Here is a 15735-nt window from a genome sequence, read left to right on the forward strand (position 1 = left end):
CAAGGGCCAAACGGTGGTTTACACAGTGGCAATTGACCAAGAGTTCAGATGTTTTACCTTTAAGCAGTTTTGCCACACCTTTCTGTTTCCCAACCATAACAGCCACTCCATCTGACCCTAGTCCAACCAGACTAGCAGTTTTCAATCCTAGAGTGTCCATAGTCTCAATCAGTATGTTGGTTATAATCTCCGCTTTGCCATCAATCATATTGCGGGTTTGATACAAAACTAATTCTGACCTCTTTAGTGACCTGGGAAACATATTTAATGTAAACAATTAATTGTTTTACAACTGAAATGTCTGTGATTTCATCACACAGAATACTGAAAAAATTTTCAGCGTGTATATTTTTCAGTATGTTAGACTTTATTTCTGATGCTAAGACATCCAGCAGCTCTTGCATTATTCTTTCAGAGGTGTAATGTGCATTTTAACCAACATTGAGATGTTGTAAAAAGGAACAACCCATTTCGTTACAGTGTTTCAACAGCTTTTCAAACAATGTTGTATGTGGCAACTCGTTTTTTGCCAACCAATACATGGATCTTAATGCTCCCACAAAGGCATCTCTCTGTAAGTTATTGAACACAGATAGAGATCTTTCAATTTGACCGATTCCAGTTTGCTCTAGTACACACTTTCCTAAAAGGTCAGCAGAAGACTCAATGTGCGTTTTAGTTTTTTCATGGTGCAGCAAGCTATCTTTTTGAATTCTTGTGCATGGCACATTTACTCAAGGTAACTCCCTCCTTGGGGGGTGTTTGTTTGAATATTTCTTGCACAATGAGTACCACATACCATTTTCTTTGACCATTAGCCAATCAAAATCTTTAAACTATTGTTTGTTTATGCCGGATAAGTGGTGCTTAGATTTATCAATTGGCAGAGTGTGTGCTGAATAGATTTCCCGTGATGGACCAGCTTCTGCAATGTCTTTGTCTGAAATTGCCACATCAGGAGTTGACGCCGCACCTTCATTAGTTTGTGGCATCTCTTTTCTGAAATAACTGAGCAGTGTTTTCTGAACACTTTTTTTACTCATGTTGGTAAAACGTTTGGAAAAAATTTAAAGTACCTATGAATAAGACTTTTGAGTGGGAAAGTGGTTGCCTGTTGGATATTCAATGCACACTTGCACTATGGCAGAGCAAGATATGAACAAAAAAAGGAATGGCAGATGGGTCACTTTAACAAAACCCTTAGCAATTCAGTGACAAAACTTTTGCTCAGGACACAGTGTGTGCTGCAAGGGTTTCTGCACACTTTTTGCAATATGGATCCAGGTCCAAATATGAGCAAATATAAGAACGGCAGATGGGGTCACTTTAACAAAACCTTCAGTATGAGCAAATATAAAAATGGCAGAGGGAGTCACTTTAACAGGAACCACAGTGAGTGCTACAAGGATTTTTGCACACATAACACACCAAATGATTAAACAACTGTATATATATTGGTTTGCGATGTACTGAACAAGAAAACAGCAGCTCTACGCTTAGTGGCACTACACAGACTGCACTGACACTCAGAACAGTGATGTCACTTACCTGACGCCCTTTTTCTGGTATCTGACAGGCTGGTTCCACTAGTCTTTTTTTTTATTTTATCAGTCCTCCTCTCGCCCGCCCACCTCCACATCCTCTTTGTTTGTGAACCTCCCCATACTCCTTGCTGCTGTATTAAGCTGCTACACTACCTGCTATTACCATGTGCAGCCCCCTCTCGAAAGCCCACCTCTCCATACTCTTTGCTTGTGAACTCTGCTCCGCCTTGTCCCCGCTATTAGCTTGTTCAGCATCGAGTGATTGGCAATATCCCACTCCGCGCCTCTCCCCTCGCCACTTGCAATCCTGCTTCTAAAGTATTTGCCCACCCGCCTGCTCGTCCCTTGCCATCTCTGCAGATCATTAGATCTGCCTGTGCCTGTAGACCTGCGGCTGTCATCTCGCAATGTCATGCAAAATGACAGCCGGGCACTCAACTAAAACGAAGGCAAAATAAGTTAATCAGCAGAAAAAATGACTCACTAATTAAGTAGATGGTTAGAATGAAAACCTGCAGCCACTGCAGCCCACCAGGACCGGAGTTAGACACCCCTGGTCTATATATTAACAAGCCAATTGTCCTTCATTCACTCAGAATATGAAACCAATGTAGGAAGCACTTCAATACAGAAAAGCTCTTATCTGTGTCACCTCTACACAATAGCCACCATTTTCCACCATCTCAAATTTACAGTTTTTAATGTTTGGAAAATGTATGGGATTAAATCACTTAGAGATTTGTCTTTGCATCCTACGAACAATTACACTCCAAATTTAGCTTCCCATCAACAGAAATTTTCCACTATTTCCAATTTAGAAACTTTACTAAATGAAATATGCCCAATTTTCCTCATCTCCCACCTATTTCTATTCCGGAAGAAATATTAATAATAATATAATAATAATACATTTTATTTATATAGCGCCTTTCCCATGCTCAAGGCACTTACAGAATATAATAAAGAATGGCAGGGTATACAGTATATAGCATTGTACAAACCAGATAAATAAATAAAGAAGATTAAGACAGTGAATTCTGAAAAAAAAACAGACAACATAATTGATGGTCTAGCACACACACACACAGGTTACATTAGCATCTTGACAGAGAGGTAAACTGAGAGAAGGGAAATAAAGTCAAGTAGAGCTAAAAGCCTTCCTGAACAGATGAGTTTTGAGTTGTTTTTTAAAAGAATTCGTGGAGTCAGCTGACCTGATTAATTTTGGTAGGTCATTCCAGAGTCTGGGCGCTATACAGCTGAAGGCCCTGTCATCCACGGAGTGTAGATTAGTGTGGGGTACAACAAGATTGTCAGAATCAGAGGACCTTAGTGGGCGGGCAGGCACATAGTGATGGAGTAGGTCACTGATATAGTTTGGCGCGAGGTTATTTAAGGCTTTGTAGGTTATTAGTAGGATTTTATATTCGATTCTGTAAGACACAGGGAGCCAGTGAAGGGGGAGCAGGATGGGTGTGATGTGCTCGCTGCTGCTGGTTCGAGCAAGGACTCTTGCAGCTGAGTTTTGAATAAGTTGGAGCTGTGATATAAGATTAGAAGGGGCACCTGCCTGTAGGGAATTACAATAATCGATGTGGGATGTGATAAAAGCATGGACAAGTTTCTCAGCATTAGAGAAGGAGAGGAAGGAGCGAACACAGGATATGTTACGGAGGTGAAAGTAAGAAAGTTTCTTAATGTGATTTATGTGGGCGGAATAAGAGGGAGGAATCAAAATTGACACCAAGATTTTTTACAGTAGAGGCAGGTCTGATGAGATCACCGCCAAGATAGACTGGGAAGGAGCTCATTTTATTAAGTTGCACTTTAGTCCCAATTTGCAGGAGTTCAGTTTTATTGCAATTTAATTTTAAAGAGTTCTGCTCTATCCAGGTTTTAATTTCACTAAGGCAGGTTGTGAGCTGAGAAAGCTCTGATGAAGTTACACTTTTAACATTGAAGTAGAGTTAAGTATCATCTGCATAAAAATGATAACCCAGTCCATAGCTACGGATAACATGGCCAGGGGGAAGCATGTAAATACAGAAAAACAGATGACCGAGGACAGAGCCTTGAGGGACTCTTTGTGTGACTGGCGCTGAGCTGGATCTGCTGTTGCCAAGACTAAAAAACTCTCACCTATCAGTCAGATAGGACTTCAACCACTAGAGGGCAGTGCCAGAGATACCCAGCATGTTCTCCATTCTGGATAGTAGGATGTCATGTCTGACAGTGTCAAATGCTGCACTGAGGTCTAACAGAATTAATATGCTGGTTTGTCCAGAGTCTGCTGCCATAAGCAAATCATTGGTTACCCGTAGCAGAGCAGTTTCACAGCTGTGCCACGCCCTGAAACCAGACTGAAAGGGTTCCATCAAGTTATTAGAGGTTAGGTAATTGGTGAGTTGGGAAGCTACAACACGCTCAAGAACTTTTGACAGGAAAGGTAAGTGGGAAATAGGCCGGAAATTTTTAAGACTGTCAGCATCAAGACCAGACTTTTTTAACATTGGGGTTACAAAAGAAATTTTAAAAGTGAGCAGCACAGAGCCAGTGTCAAGGGATGAGTTTATTATTGTTGTAACAGTCGGGATAATGGCATGAAGGCAAGATTTAAGTAGTATGGTGGGGATGGGGTCCAGTACACAAGTAGTTGGCCTCATCTTACAAAGCAGGTTATTAACGAACGCAGATGTAACTGGTGAGAACTTAGAGAAGGAGCTGGATGAAGTGGAAAAACAGGGAGATATAAACAGATGATGTATTTATGTTAGTTGAATTATTTAGATCTTTAATTTTGTTATGGAAAAAGTGGAGGAATTCCTCACAGACTTCAGTAGAAGAGGTAGTGGGGCCAGATGTGGGTTCGAGTAGTTTATTAACTATAGAGAACAAAACCCTTGGGTTATCATGGCCACTTTCTATTATTCTGCCGTAATGGGTGTTCTTGGCAGAAGTTAGTGCTTCTCTGTAAGCTCTTTGGTGGTAGAGAAAGCCTGGATGTGCACGGTGAGGCCAGTCTTACGTGACATTCTCTCAAGGTGTCGGCCAGCTGCTTTCATAGATTGCAATTCTGAGTTATACCAAGGAGCTGAGCGTTTAAAGGAAACCTCCTTATGTTTTAAAGGAGCTGTTTTATCTAATGCTGAATGAAGGGGTGAGTTATAGTGGTCAACAAGACTATCTAGTGTTGATGGAATAGGTGAAGACAGTAAAAGATCAGAAATGGATCCAGAAAGGATAGAGGGACAGATATTTTTAAGGTTTCTGTAAGAAATGTGTCATTTACAGGTAAGAGGAGGGAAGGCAGTGAAACAGTGAAAAATACTGCTTTATGGTCAGAAAGTTCCAAATCAGTGCTATAAATGTTGACAAAAGATAGTCCATAAGTGGAGATCAGATCCAATATATGACCGCCAGAGTGGGTTGGAAAATTAACATGTTGTGTCAAGTCAAAACAGTCCAGTAAGAATAGGAATACTTTTCTCAGTTTAGATGTGGGGGTGTCAATATGGATGTTGAAATCACCAAGAAGAATAATTCTCTGAAAGTAAGAGCATTGGTGGGTCAAAAGTTCAATCAGATCGGATAAGAAGGATGCATTATATTTTGGGGGACGATAAAGAACAATGAGTGAGACAGGACCTGATTTCGTTATTAGTTTAAGAGCTAGGCGCTCAAAAGACAATGGACAGTCAATTGGGATTCGTTTAATGTTTAAGTCAGCTCTGACAATTACTGCAAGCCCACCGCCTTGTCTTGAGCTGCAAGGCTCTGTGTGGAAAGTGAAACCAATTGGAGTCGCCTCAGTGAGAGACGCAAATTCGTTTGGTTTTTGCCAAGTCTCCGTTAGTCAGTCGTGAGGATTCAGATAGAATTTCTATAATATATAAAAACATTTTATAGTCCCTTCCTTTCAAAGATCCAGGAGTACAGTGAGAAAAGGATCTCTCACTCAACATACGAGAAAAGGAGTAGAAGGTAGCCATGCACAGAATTCACTCTAGCTCCATATGTGCAAAGCATACAATTAATCAACTTAAAATATTTTATTGAGCACATCTGTCTTGTTTACAATTGTCCAAAATATTTCCAAGGTAAGATCCAAACTGAGGATGTTGCAATCGAGCTCCAGCCTCACTGGAGCCACATGTTTTTGGCCTGTACCAAATTAACACCATACTGTAACAAAATCTTTAAATGCCTCTCAGACAGCCTTGGTATCACAATCCCTCCTAATCCATTAATAGTTGTGTTTGATATACTCCAAGATGGGCTTAAAGTGGATAAGAACAAACAAACTGTAATTGCCTTTACTTCACAAATTGGCAAGTAGACTTATCTTGCTCAAATGGAAGAATCCTGTCACCTCTTTTAAGTCAATGGATAACTGATGTTATACACTATTTGAAATTGGAAAAAAATCACATTCTCACTTTGAAGATCTGTTCAAAACTTTTTTTAAAAATGGGCAGGATCTGATCAATAACATTTTAGAATAAGCATTTATATTGGGGAAAAGGATTCTCTTCCATTTTTTCTACTTTTAAAGTTCTACTGTGGCTGTTGGCCTTCCTCTCTTTTTCTTGGGTAGAAGTTGAATTGAATTTAGTTTTGTTAAGTTTGACTTGTTTGTATGGAATGTTACAGTACTTACATTTAATAAATTCAACAACAAAAAAAAAAGGTTACATTGCTGCGTAATCTTCTTAGTGACTATGTTCTTCCTCCTTCTGCTCCTTCCTGAATCCCTCTCTCTCTCTTCAATCTATTTTTTTACTTTAAACTACTGACTTTTTACAGCTTATTAAGGTCTAAATGAACACCCCTAGCTCCATCTCTGTCCAATATCATTTTGACAGACTGCATCAGCACATGATCACAAAGTGTGCATGCACGACGATAATCAATGGTTCGATAGTGTTACTTTAATGCAACTGGAAAGTACATTATAACTTGACATTAACTATAATATAAATTTCTTGCTTATCTGCAAAAGGTATCTTTTTGTTTTTTTCCCTACAGAAAAATCTTCTCTTGTGTCAGAGTGCCTTTCGTCTCTAACAAAACTTCCTCTGTGTTTAAAACAGTGTTTAGTGTCAACTAAAGAAATAGTGTACTTACATATTATGCATTTTTTACCGCAAGAACATGGTTTATAAGAAATATAACATCTATGCCAAATAAATGAAATCACTTTCCCCTACACTGTGTAACCAAGTCACCAACCGTGCCTGTAAAAAAATACCTCTAAACTGTAGTAAATTATTTTAAGTCACCTTGAATATAAGTGTCAGCCAAATTATAGATTTATAACAAACCTTTCATAAGTTGCCAAAGTGGATCTAATGACTAATATCATAGGGGAACCATTTTTGGTTCCCATAAGAACCACCCACATAAAGCTTCCAGAAAGAACCCCTTATTTAGATCCATAGCAGGTTCCAAAAATTAATCCATGAATAGATGACAACAGATTTGTGAAATACCAAAGGATTCCTGATTTTAAAAGGACTCTTACTGCATACAAAAACACCGGCTAAATTCAGGCTTTCTTGATCTGTCAGTATTATGCTTTGTAGCCTACTATACATTAAAGATTATGTTTTGTCAAAAAAACTTTTCAGAACTCAAAGAACAAATTTCATATCCAAAGAACCCTTCCCAGAAGAATGCAGTTATATATTCATAGATGAGTAGAAGGAAGTGACTGACTAGGACATGCCACTTCTATGACATGTGGTGACTGGAGTTTTAGTGAAGCAGGACATTTCTGTGGCTGGCATTCATCCACAACTTAACTATGGATATGGAGACATCTGCATACTTGCCAGCACTATTGCTTGTTTGTAAAAGCATTCTAAAGATGCCTGAACCAATATCACCATCAGTCTTGTAGTTGCCACAGGCAAACTGCCTCAACCAAGACATATACCAAGAACACTGGCCAGTACTGTCACACTAGGTCCAGGCTAAAAAAAAGCATCAATAGGGATGGAGATTTCATAAAGACGGACATAAATTTAAATTGGTTTGACTGCCATGGAGTAATTTTCTTTTCATATCTTTGCTGAATTTTAAAATGAATATGCTCATTAAATCTGGAACAGCTCCAAAACAGAACGGTGTGTGAAAATTTAATTCTCCACAGCATGCACAACCTGCTTGTTTTACCTCATTTTCCAGTTGATTAGGAGTGAAGTAGAGAAATTACTAAATATGTTAAAAAAAATCAGCGAAACATTTTAACAGGTTTCTTCTTTGTAACCAATTAATTAATAGCTTTAATGAAGTATGAGAAGAACAGACACCTTCAGTTACAACTTTTTTAAATTAGGAATTTACACTGCTTTCAGTATTTCCCTCTCGATCCAAGGACATATAAACTGCAGTGTTATACTCATAGGAAGTCTTTTAGTAATGAAGATAAAGAATTATTTTGACATTTCTTTCATTAATGTGGCATTTTTAAGTACAGGATAGATGGCATATGGTAAGAAGGCTGAACAACTACATGGATTTGAAAGCAGTGAAGCAAGGCTCATTCTGTGGTCAGCTACTGTGAAGCCAGCTTTCCTGTTAAGAAAAACATCAAGAGCCTCTTGGGCTTGAAGAATTATCCTTAAGCTTAACATTGACAGCAGTTTCTTTTTGTAACCCCAACCCCATGTTTAAAAACTGAACACTGGAGTCACAAGTATTGAGTCCTGAAAGATGGATGACCCCACGTCTGGCCCTGTCAAAATCCAATTACAACGGTGCCGCGATCCAACCCTATCTAAACCCTTTGAAAACCTTAAAGCAACTCAGGAAGACAAAAATACAATAGAAATTTAGACATGGTGAAATAATACCGATTTCTGTAGCCACATTTTTCAGCCTTTCCATAGAGCGGCTGATTAAGATGACATTCAGGCCATTTCTCGCCAGCTGCAAAACAAAAAAGCACAAGGGACATTATAAATTAGATGACCATCCTCATCAGCACTTTATGTGCATAATAGAAAAAGTAATCTTAAATAGGTAAATCTATTTTAACTATTTTTTCTTTTATGGTGAATTAGGTTTATTGATGATCTTCCTCATCACTAAACTGGCAAACAAAGAACTCATTTTATTTACATTACAGTCAAATGACACCTGCATGTCTTACCTCATGTGCATAGGCTTTTCCAATTCCTGATGTAGCTCCTGTTACAACTGAAAGAAAGCAGAATAAAGATGACTTCCACAAGTGGATTACATTAGCCATGTTGTGCATAATCTGCAACATACATTATTTATATTTAAACATAGTGACCAAAATATGATCAACCCTCAAAAGCAGTCTTCCCCAATATGCATGAAAACCAGAATACAAAGTAGATAACACACAACTAAGAAATAATTTTTAAAACCACAGCAAAGAAACAATTTTTTGATCCTGAACAAGGCTACATAATGGTAGACAGGCAGACAGTGTAGTGTGGTGGTTAAGGTAATGGGACTTCCAACCCTAAGGGTTGTGGGTTCAGTTCAACGCTACTGATACTATGGGACCCTTAGCAAGTCACTTTGCCTGCCTTTGCTCTAACTGGAAATTAAAAAAAACAAAAACATAAAAAAAAACAGTTGTATCTTAAATGTTTTAAGTTGCCTTGGATAAAAGCATCCACCAGTAATCAGTAATTTGGTATTAGGATAAAACGCTCATATAGTTGCTGAAACAAGTTACGGAATGGAGTCATAAAAAAAATTATCTAGCTGCAGGAGGAGCTGCCCAAAAGGAGGCAATAGTCCACAAGGATTGAAAAGAAGATTGTTCATAGTATTGCAAAATGCTCTATGTATACCCACATATGCAGTAGCTCAAATCTCCATTAATAAATAAGCTTCTTCTGTTTCTATGTAGATTGTGAATATATAGAATGCAATTTATTTATCAAGAAATAAGCTAAACAGATGAGTAGGTTAGTGCTTTAGTCCCTCCTTCTCTTCCTTATTATTATTATTATTATTATTATTATTATTATTATTGTTATTAATATTATTTAGTAGACGCCATTACACAAGATGTTTCCTGTCTAAGGAAATATAGGCATGTAGCCATGATGGCCACTGTTTCTCTGTCTAATGTTATGCTGACTATATTTTTGTGTTTTACTTGGTCATGGAACAGAGCTGAACATGATATCATATGCTCCATCAAAGTGGATCATATGATATTATTCATCTTGAAATACTTTCAGAAAGTATTTGATAAGGTACCACACAAGGCTGGGCATCAAAATAAAAGAAATGGGAGATCAGGGTGTAGTGTGTGGATGGGAGCAGAATTGGCTCAGACACAGGAAACAGATGTTCATGGTACGAGAAACGTTATGTGAAATCTGTGTAGTTAAGAGGGGTGTCCCTACCACCTTTTTCAACCCTCGCAAACATATGCAGTTTTTAATATCTGGAAAACATTTGGGATTAAATTGCTTAGAGATCTTTATATAGACAACATCTTTGCATCCTATGAACAATTACATTCCAAATTTTATTTTCCAGCAACACATTTCTTTCACTTTCTTCAAATTCGAAACTTTGTCAAACAGAACCTGCCCGATTTTCCCCATCTCTCACCTTCCTCTATGCTGGAAAAAATATTGCTCAGTCTTGAGGACTCAGACAGCATTTCTGCAATATATAAAAATATTTTACAGTCCCTCCCTTTCAAAGATCCAAGAGGACAATGGGAAAAGGATCTCTCACTCAACATATCAGAAAAGGAGTGGAAGGTAGCAATGCAGAGAATTCATTCGAGCTCCATATGCTGCAAAGCATACAATTATTCAACTCAAAATTATATATCGAGCACATCTGTCTCCTTTGAAATTGTCCAAAATGTTTCCAGGGCAAGACCCAACCTGTGAACGCTGCAATCAAGCTCTAGCCTCACTGGGTCACATGTTTTGGGCCTGCACCAAATTAACATCATTCTGGACAAAACTTTTTAAGTGCCTTTCAGACAGCCTTGGTGTCACAATCGCTCTTAATCCATTAACAGCTGTGTTTGGTGTTCTTCCAGATGGGCTTAAAGTAGACAAGGACAAACAAACTGTGATTGCATTCACTACACTATTGGCACACAGACATATTTTGCTAAACTGGAAGAATCCTAGTTCTCCTCTTTTAAGTCAGTGGGTAACTGATGTTTTATATTATTTGAAATTGGAAAAAATCAAATTCTCACTTAGAGGATCTGTGCAGAACTTTTTCAAAACCTGGCAGGATCTAATCAATAATATTTTAGAATAAGCTCTTAAAGCACCGAGGAAGTAGATTCTCTCCCTATTTCTTTTTCTTCTCCATTTATCTGTATCCACCTAATAAACTCATCAATTTGTTTATTTTTACTATTTTTAAGTTTTAGTCCGTTGGCCATGCTCTCTTTCTCAGGGGTGGGGGTTGATTTGCTTTCAATCCTATTTTTTTTTGTAAAAATTGATCTATTTGTATGGAATTATTACAATAAAATTAAAAAAAAAAAAAAAAACTGTGGTGTCCCTAAAGTGTTGGTGCTAGGGCTGCTGCTATACACCTGTCCACAGCCTCAAACAGTCACACTCCAAAATCCACTATGGCCAAGACCAAAGAGCTGTCAAAGGACACCAGAAACAAAATTGTAGACCTGCACCAGGCTGGGAAGACTGAATCTGCAATAGATAAGCAGCTTGGTGTGAAGAAATCAACTGTGGGAGCAATTATTAGAAAATGGAAGACATACAGGACCACTGATAATCTCTCTCGATCTGGGTCTCTACGCAAGATCTCACCCCGTGGGGTCAAAATGATCACAAGAACGCTGAGCAAAAATCCCAGAACCACACAGGGGGACCTAGTGAATGACCTGCAGAGAGCTGGGACCAAAGTAACAAAGGCTACCATCAGTAACACACTACGCCGCCAGGGACTCAAATCCTGCAGTGCCCGACGTGTCTCTCTGCTTAAGCCAGTACATGTGCAGGCCCGTCTGAAGTTTGCTAGAGAGCATTTGGATGATCCAGAAGAGGATTGGGAGAATGTCATATGGTCAGATGAAAAAACTCTACTCGTCATGTTTGGAGGAGAAAGAATGCTGAGTTGCATCCAAAGAGCACCATACCTACTGTAAAGCATGGGGGTGGAAACATCATGCTTTGGGGCTGTTTTTCTGCAAAGGGACCAGGACGACTGATCCGTGTAAAGGAAAGAATGAATGGGACCATGTATCGTCAGATTTTGAGTGAAAACCTCCTTCCATCAGCAAGGGCATTGAAGATGAAATGTGGCTGGGTCTTTCAGCATGACAATGATCCCAAACACACCACCCGGGTAACGAAGGAGTGGCTTCGTAAGAAGCATTTCAAGGTCCTGGAGTGGCCTAGCCAGTCTCCAGTTCTCAACCCCATAGAAAATCTTTGGAGGGAGTTGAAAGTCCGTGTTGCCCAGCGACAGCCCCAAAACATCACTGCTCTGGAGGAGATCTGCATGGAGGAATGGGCCAAAATACCAGCAACAGTGTGTGAAAACCTTGTGAAGACTTACAGAAAACGTTTGACCTCTGTCATTGCCAACAAAGGGTATATAACAAAGTATTGAGATGAACTTTTGTTATTGACCAAATACTTTTTTTTCCACCATAATTTGCGAATAAATTCTTCAAAAATCAGACAATGTGATTTTCTGTATTTTTTTTCTCATTTTGTCTCTCATAGTTGAGGTATACCTGTGATGAAAATTACAGGCCTCTCTCATCTGAATTGTGAATCTCATTGTGAATTTCCCATTGGGATTAATAAAGTATCTATCTATCTATCTATCTATCTATCTATCTATCTATCTATCTATCTATCTATCTATCTATCTATCTATCTATCTATCTATCTATCTATCTATCTATCTATCTATCTATCTATCTATCTATCTATCTATCTATCTATCTATCTATCTATCTATCTATCTTTTTAAGTGGGAGAACTTGCACAATTGGTGGCTGACTAAATACTTTTTTGCCCCACTGTACCTTAAGCTACTCAGTCTTTCTCATAAGTTGCATGATAGTTAACAGTTTTAGAAAGCACCTAGGGAGAGCAGCTGCAGCTGCATGACAAACATGTCAAGACTGAATTCAGCGCCAGGTTTCTGTCTCCGCATGTTGTCTACATGTTGTACCTATGTTAGTGTGTGTTTTCTTTCTGGTACTCTAGTTTTCTTCTCACATCCTAAAGAAAGGTTTGTTAGACTAATGCAATGAGATGGCATTTTTCTGATGTAAGAAGGCCAACAGAATGTTAGATTATAAATCAGAATGTGAAGAGTACAAGTCAAAGAAGGTTACGCTAAAGCTTTATAACACACTAGTGAGGACTCAATAAAGAAAAAAAAGACACAGAAATGTTAGGACAAATCCACAGAGGAGTGACGAGGCTGATTCCAGGACTGCAGGAGATGATTTATGAGAAAAGAGTAAAGACTTAAACCTTTTCAGTTTAGGCAAACACAAGTGTTTATAATGATGAAAGGAATCAGTACAGGGGATCCAGGCTGCTATTTTAAAAGGAGTTTAACAAAAACATGGGGAGACAGTGGGAAACTTAAGGTTAAATTTCACACAAACATTAAGAAGTTTTTCTTCACACAGAGAACAGTAGACACATGGAATTAAATTACAAAGTAGTGTGGTGGACAGTAGCACTCTCAGGACATTCAAAACTTGACTTAATGTTGTTTTGGAAGAATTATGTAGATGGGATTGATGAGTTTTGTGGAGCTGAGTGGTCTGTTCTCATCAATTTTTTTTTCTAATGTCCAAATGTTCCTATAAGTGTTAGTTGGTTCCTGTCTTGAACCCCTTACTTCCTGGGTTAAATACAACCTCCCATGACCTTTGAAATGAATTAAGCATTTTTGAGAATGTTAATGTTATTTTTGCTTCCACTAAAATCTGAATTTTATTGTACATCAATGTGCAGAAAATTAGCAAATTAGGACCTCTGCCTCAAACAGCTATTTTAGTGTCAACTGCTAACATATTTTGTAATGTTATATTTTTATGTGGTAAAAATAGTAACAGCAGTCACTCTAGCACAAACTTTTACAGAAACACATTTTTGAAATCACCAAATTCAATAAAAGATCCTTATTGTTGTATTCTGTAGTTAAGTCAGCACTGTCCTGCTGGGCCCTGAACCCTTCCAGCTTGTAATCTAATGATTTGTCTCATATAAGGAACTAAAGCATTCATTTCTATTATAATTGCTAACATTAATTTATCTTTGATAAAAGTAAAGCCATCTACCCTATAATTACAAGGGATAATTTGTTCTCCTCCTTTGTACACTTGTACAGTGCTGGCTATCTTCCATAATCTTTGGCATTTCTTCATTTTATAGTCTATAGTAGATATAGTAGGTATTAAATATAGGCATTAATGAATAATTACTCTCTTCTCATTTTTCTATTCAAAACCTCTTTATTTTGTATTGTGATTTGTTTGTGCAGCCATCTGTATTTGTGCATAGATGTGTTTGTCCACTTATGTAGTCTTCTCTCCTACCTGCTCGAAGTAACTAAACTGGCCTTTGTTTAACTCCTCTAGGTGTAGGGCTTTTTTGTCTACTTGTGGAGGGGTTTTCAGTGTTTCTGGTAAGGTTTTTATTTCTCTGGCAAATTAGACTATTGTCTGGGAAAGTTAATTAAAATACAAACTATTCATATAAAATAGCTTTTTGAGCATAAAGTCTTATCAGCATAACATTGACAAGGTGAAATTTCTTATTTTCAGACCATTCACTGCCTGTGTGAATTCTGCACATTCTCCCCCGGCTGTATTTCTCCTGCTTTTTCTGCTTTTACTCCATCCTCCCAAAGAATATGTAGGTTAGGGGGATTGAAGATTGTAAGTGTGAGTAAATGTGGATGTGTATGAGTGTGTCCAGAGATGGAGTAGCATTCTGCTGGGGTTGGTTCTTTCCTTTCACCCAGTGGCCTGATCAGTTGCCTGAACTAGGGATGTAAGTTAGAAAGTGAATAGATTGATGAAATGAAAAGACTCCTACATACATACATACATACATACATACATACATACATACATACATACATACATACATACATACAGACAGACAGACAGACAGACAGACAGACAGACAGACAGACAGACAGACAGACAGACAGACAGACAGACAGATAGATAGATAGATAGATAGATAGATAGATAGATAGATAGATAGATAGATAGATATTTTTAAAATGCCAGGAGTGAAAATCTCCCAATGATTAATGAAAAACTAAGTGTCTCTGCAATTACTATGTAGGCAAGTCACTAGAGGAATCAGGAGAGGAACTTAGATGACCAAATACCAAAGTATGCGGTGTACACCCAAACAGCTGCACATTTTCACTAAGAGAGTGGGAGAAGAAATATTTAACACTGATGTTTTTAAACTGTTCTAACCTGGGAAGAGCCTGAAGCAACAAATTTTATCTTTTCCAAGAATGTTAAAATCTGTTCTGTTTTAACAAATAACTGCAGTATCTTGTAGCAAGAAAAGTTTTAGGTTTGCCCAAGGTAGTCCATTTCATTCAAGGAGGACTCCTTCATGTTGTTAATAGGCAAGTAGAAAATAAAATGCTTTTTTAAAAAATCTATGCAGTTCATCCAGTTTAATACAGTAGACCTGCTCAGTCCATTGAGACTGGAAATGGAAGGTGAAATTTAGCCCTAAACAGGGTTCCATATATACATTGGGCCATTTTAAGGTCTCCTGTCTACATTACTTTCATGTCTTTCCAATGTGAGAAGATACCAAAACACTAGGTGAATGTGCAAACTAATCCGATACGGTACATAAGTTGGGATTTGACTCCATGACTCTGCAGCCTAAAGATATTAGCTTTCTGGAGGATGAAGTATATCATACCAATATTGGACAAAAAGCATGAACAAACTCAGGACTGGTCACCAGTCCGTTACAGGGCCTACTCAAGCACACACTAATACATAGCCAATTTAGAATCACCAAACAAAATAGCATGCAACTCACTGGGATGTGGAAGGAAAACCTGGAGAAAAATCCAGGGGAATGTGCAAACTCCACATACACAGTGACCAGGCGAAGGATTCAAACACAGGATTCTGGATCTATGAGATAGCTGTGCTAACTACTATGCCACCATTACAATA

At 38.2% G+C, this 15735-nt stretch overlaps 1 protein-coding gene across 1 annotated transcript in view; it reads right to left on the bottom strand.

Annotated features, from left to right (window-relative positions):
- Positions 1 to 15735, bottom strand: part of LOC114648891 (very-long-chain 3-oxoacyl-CoA reductase-like) — an 80745-nt gene that overhangs the window by 31669 nt on the left and 33341 nt on the right. Inside the window, exons 2-3 of the mRNA XM_028798198.2 lie at positions 8698 to 8744; positions 8399 to 8474 (exon numbers count right to left, since the gene is read on the bottom strand). Of these exons, the coding sequence (XP_028654031.1) occupies positions 8399 to 8474; positions 8698 to 8744 (123 nt within the window). The remainder of the gene's footprint in view (positions 1 to 8398; positions 8475 to 8697; positions 8745 to 15735) is intronic.

The sequence above is a fragment of the Erpetoichthys calabaricus genome, chromosome 3 (assembly GCF_900747795.2).
Source record: "Erpetoichthys calabaricus chromosome 3, fErpCal1.3, whole genome shotgun sequence".
Lineage (NCBI taxonomy): Eukaryota > Metazoa > Chordata > Cladistia > Polypteriformes > Polypteridae > Erpetoichthys > Erpetoichthys calabaricus.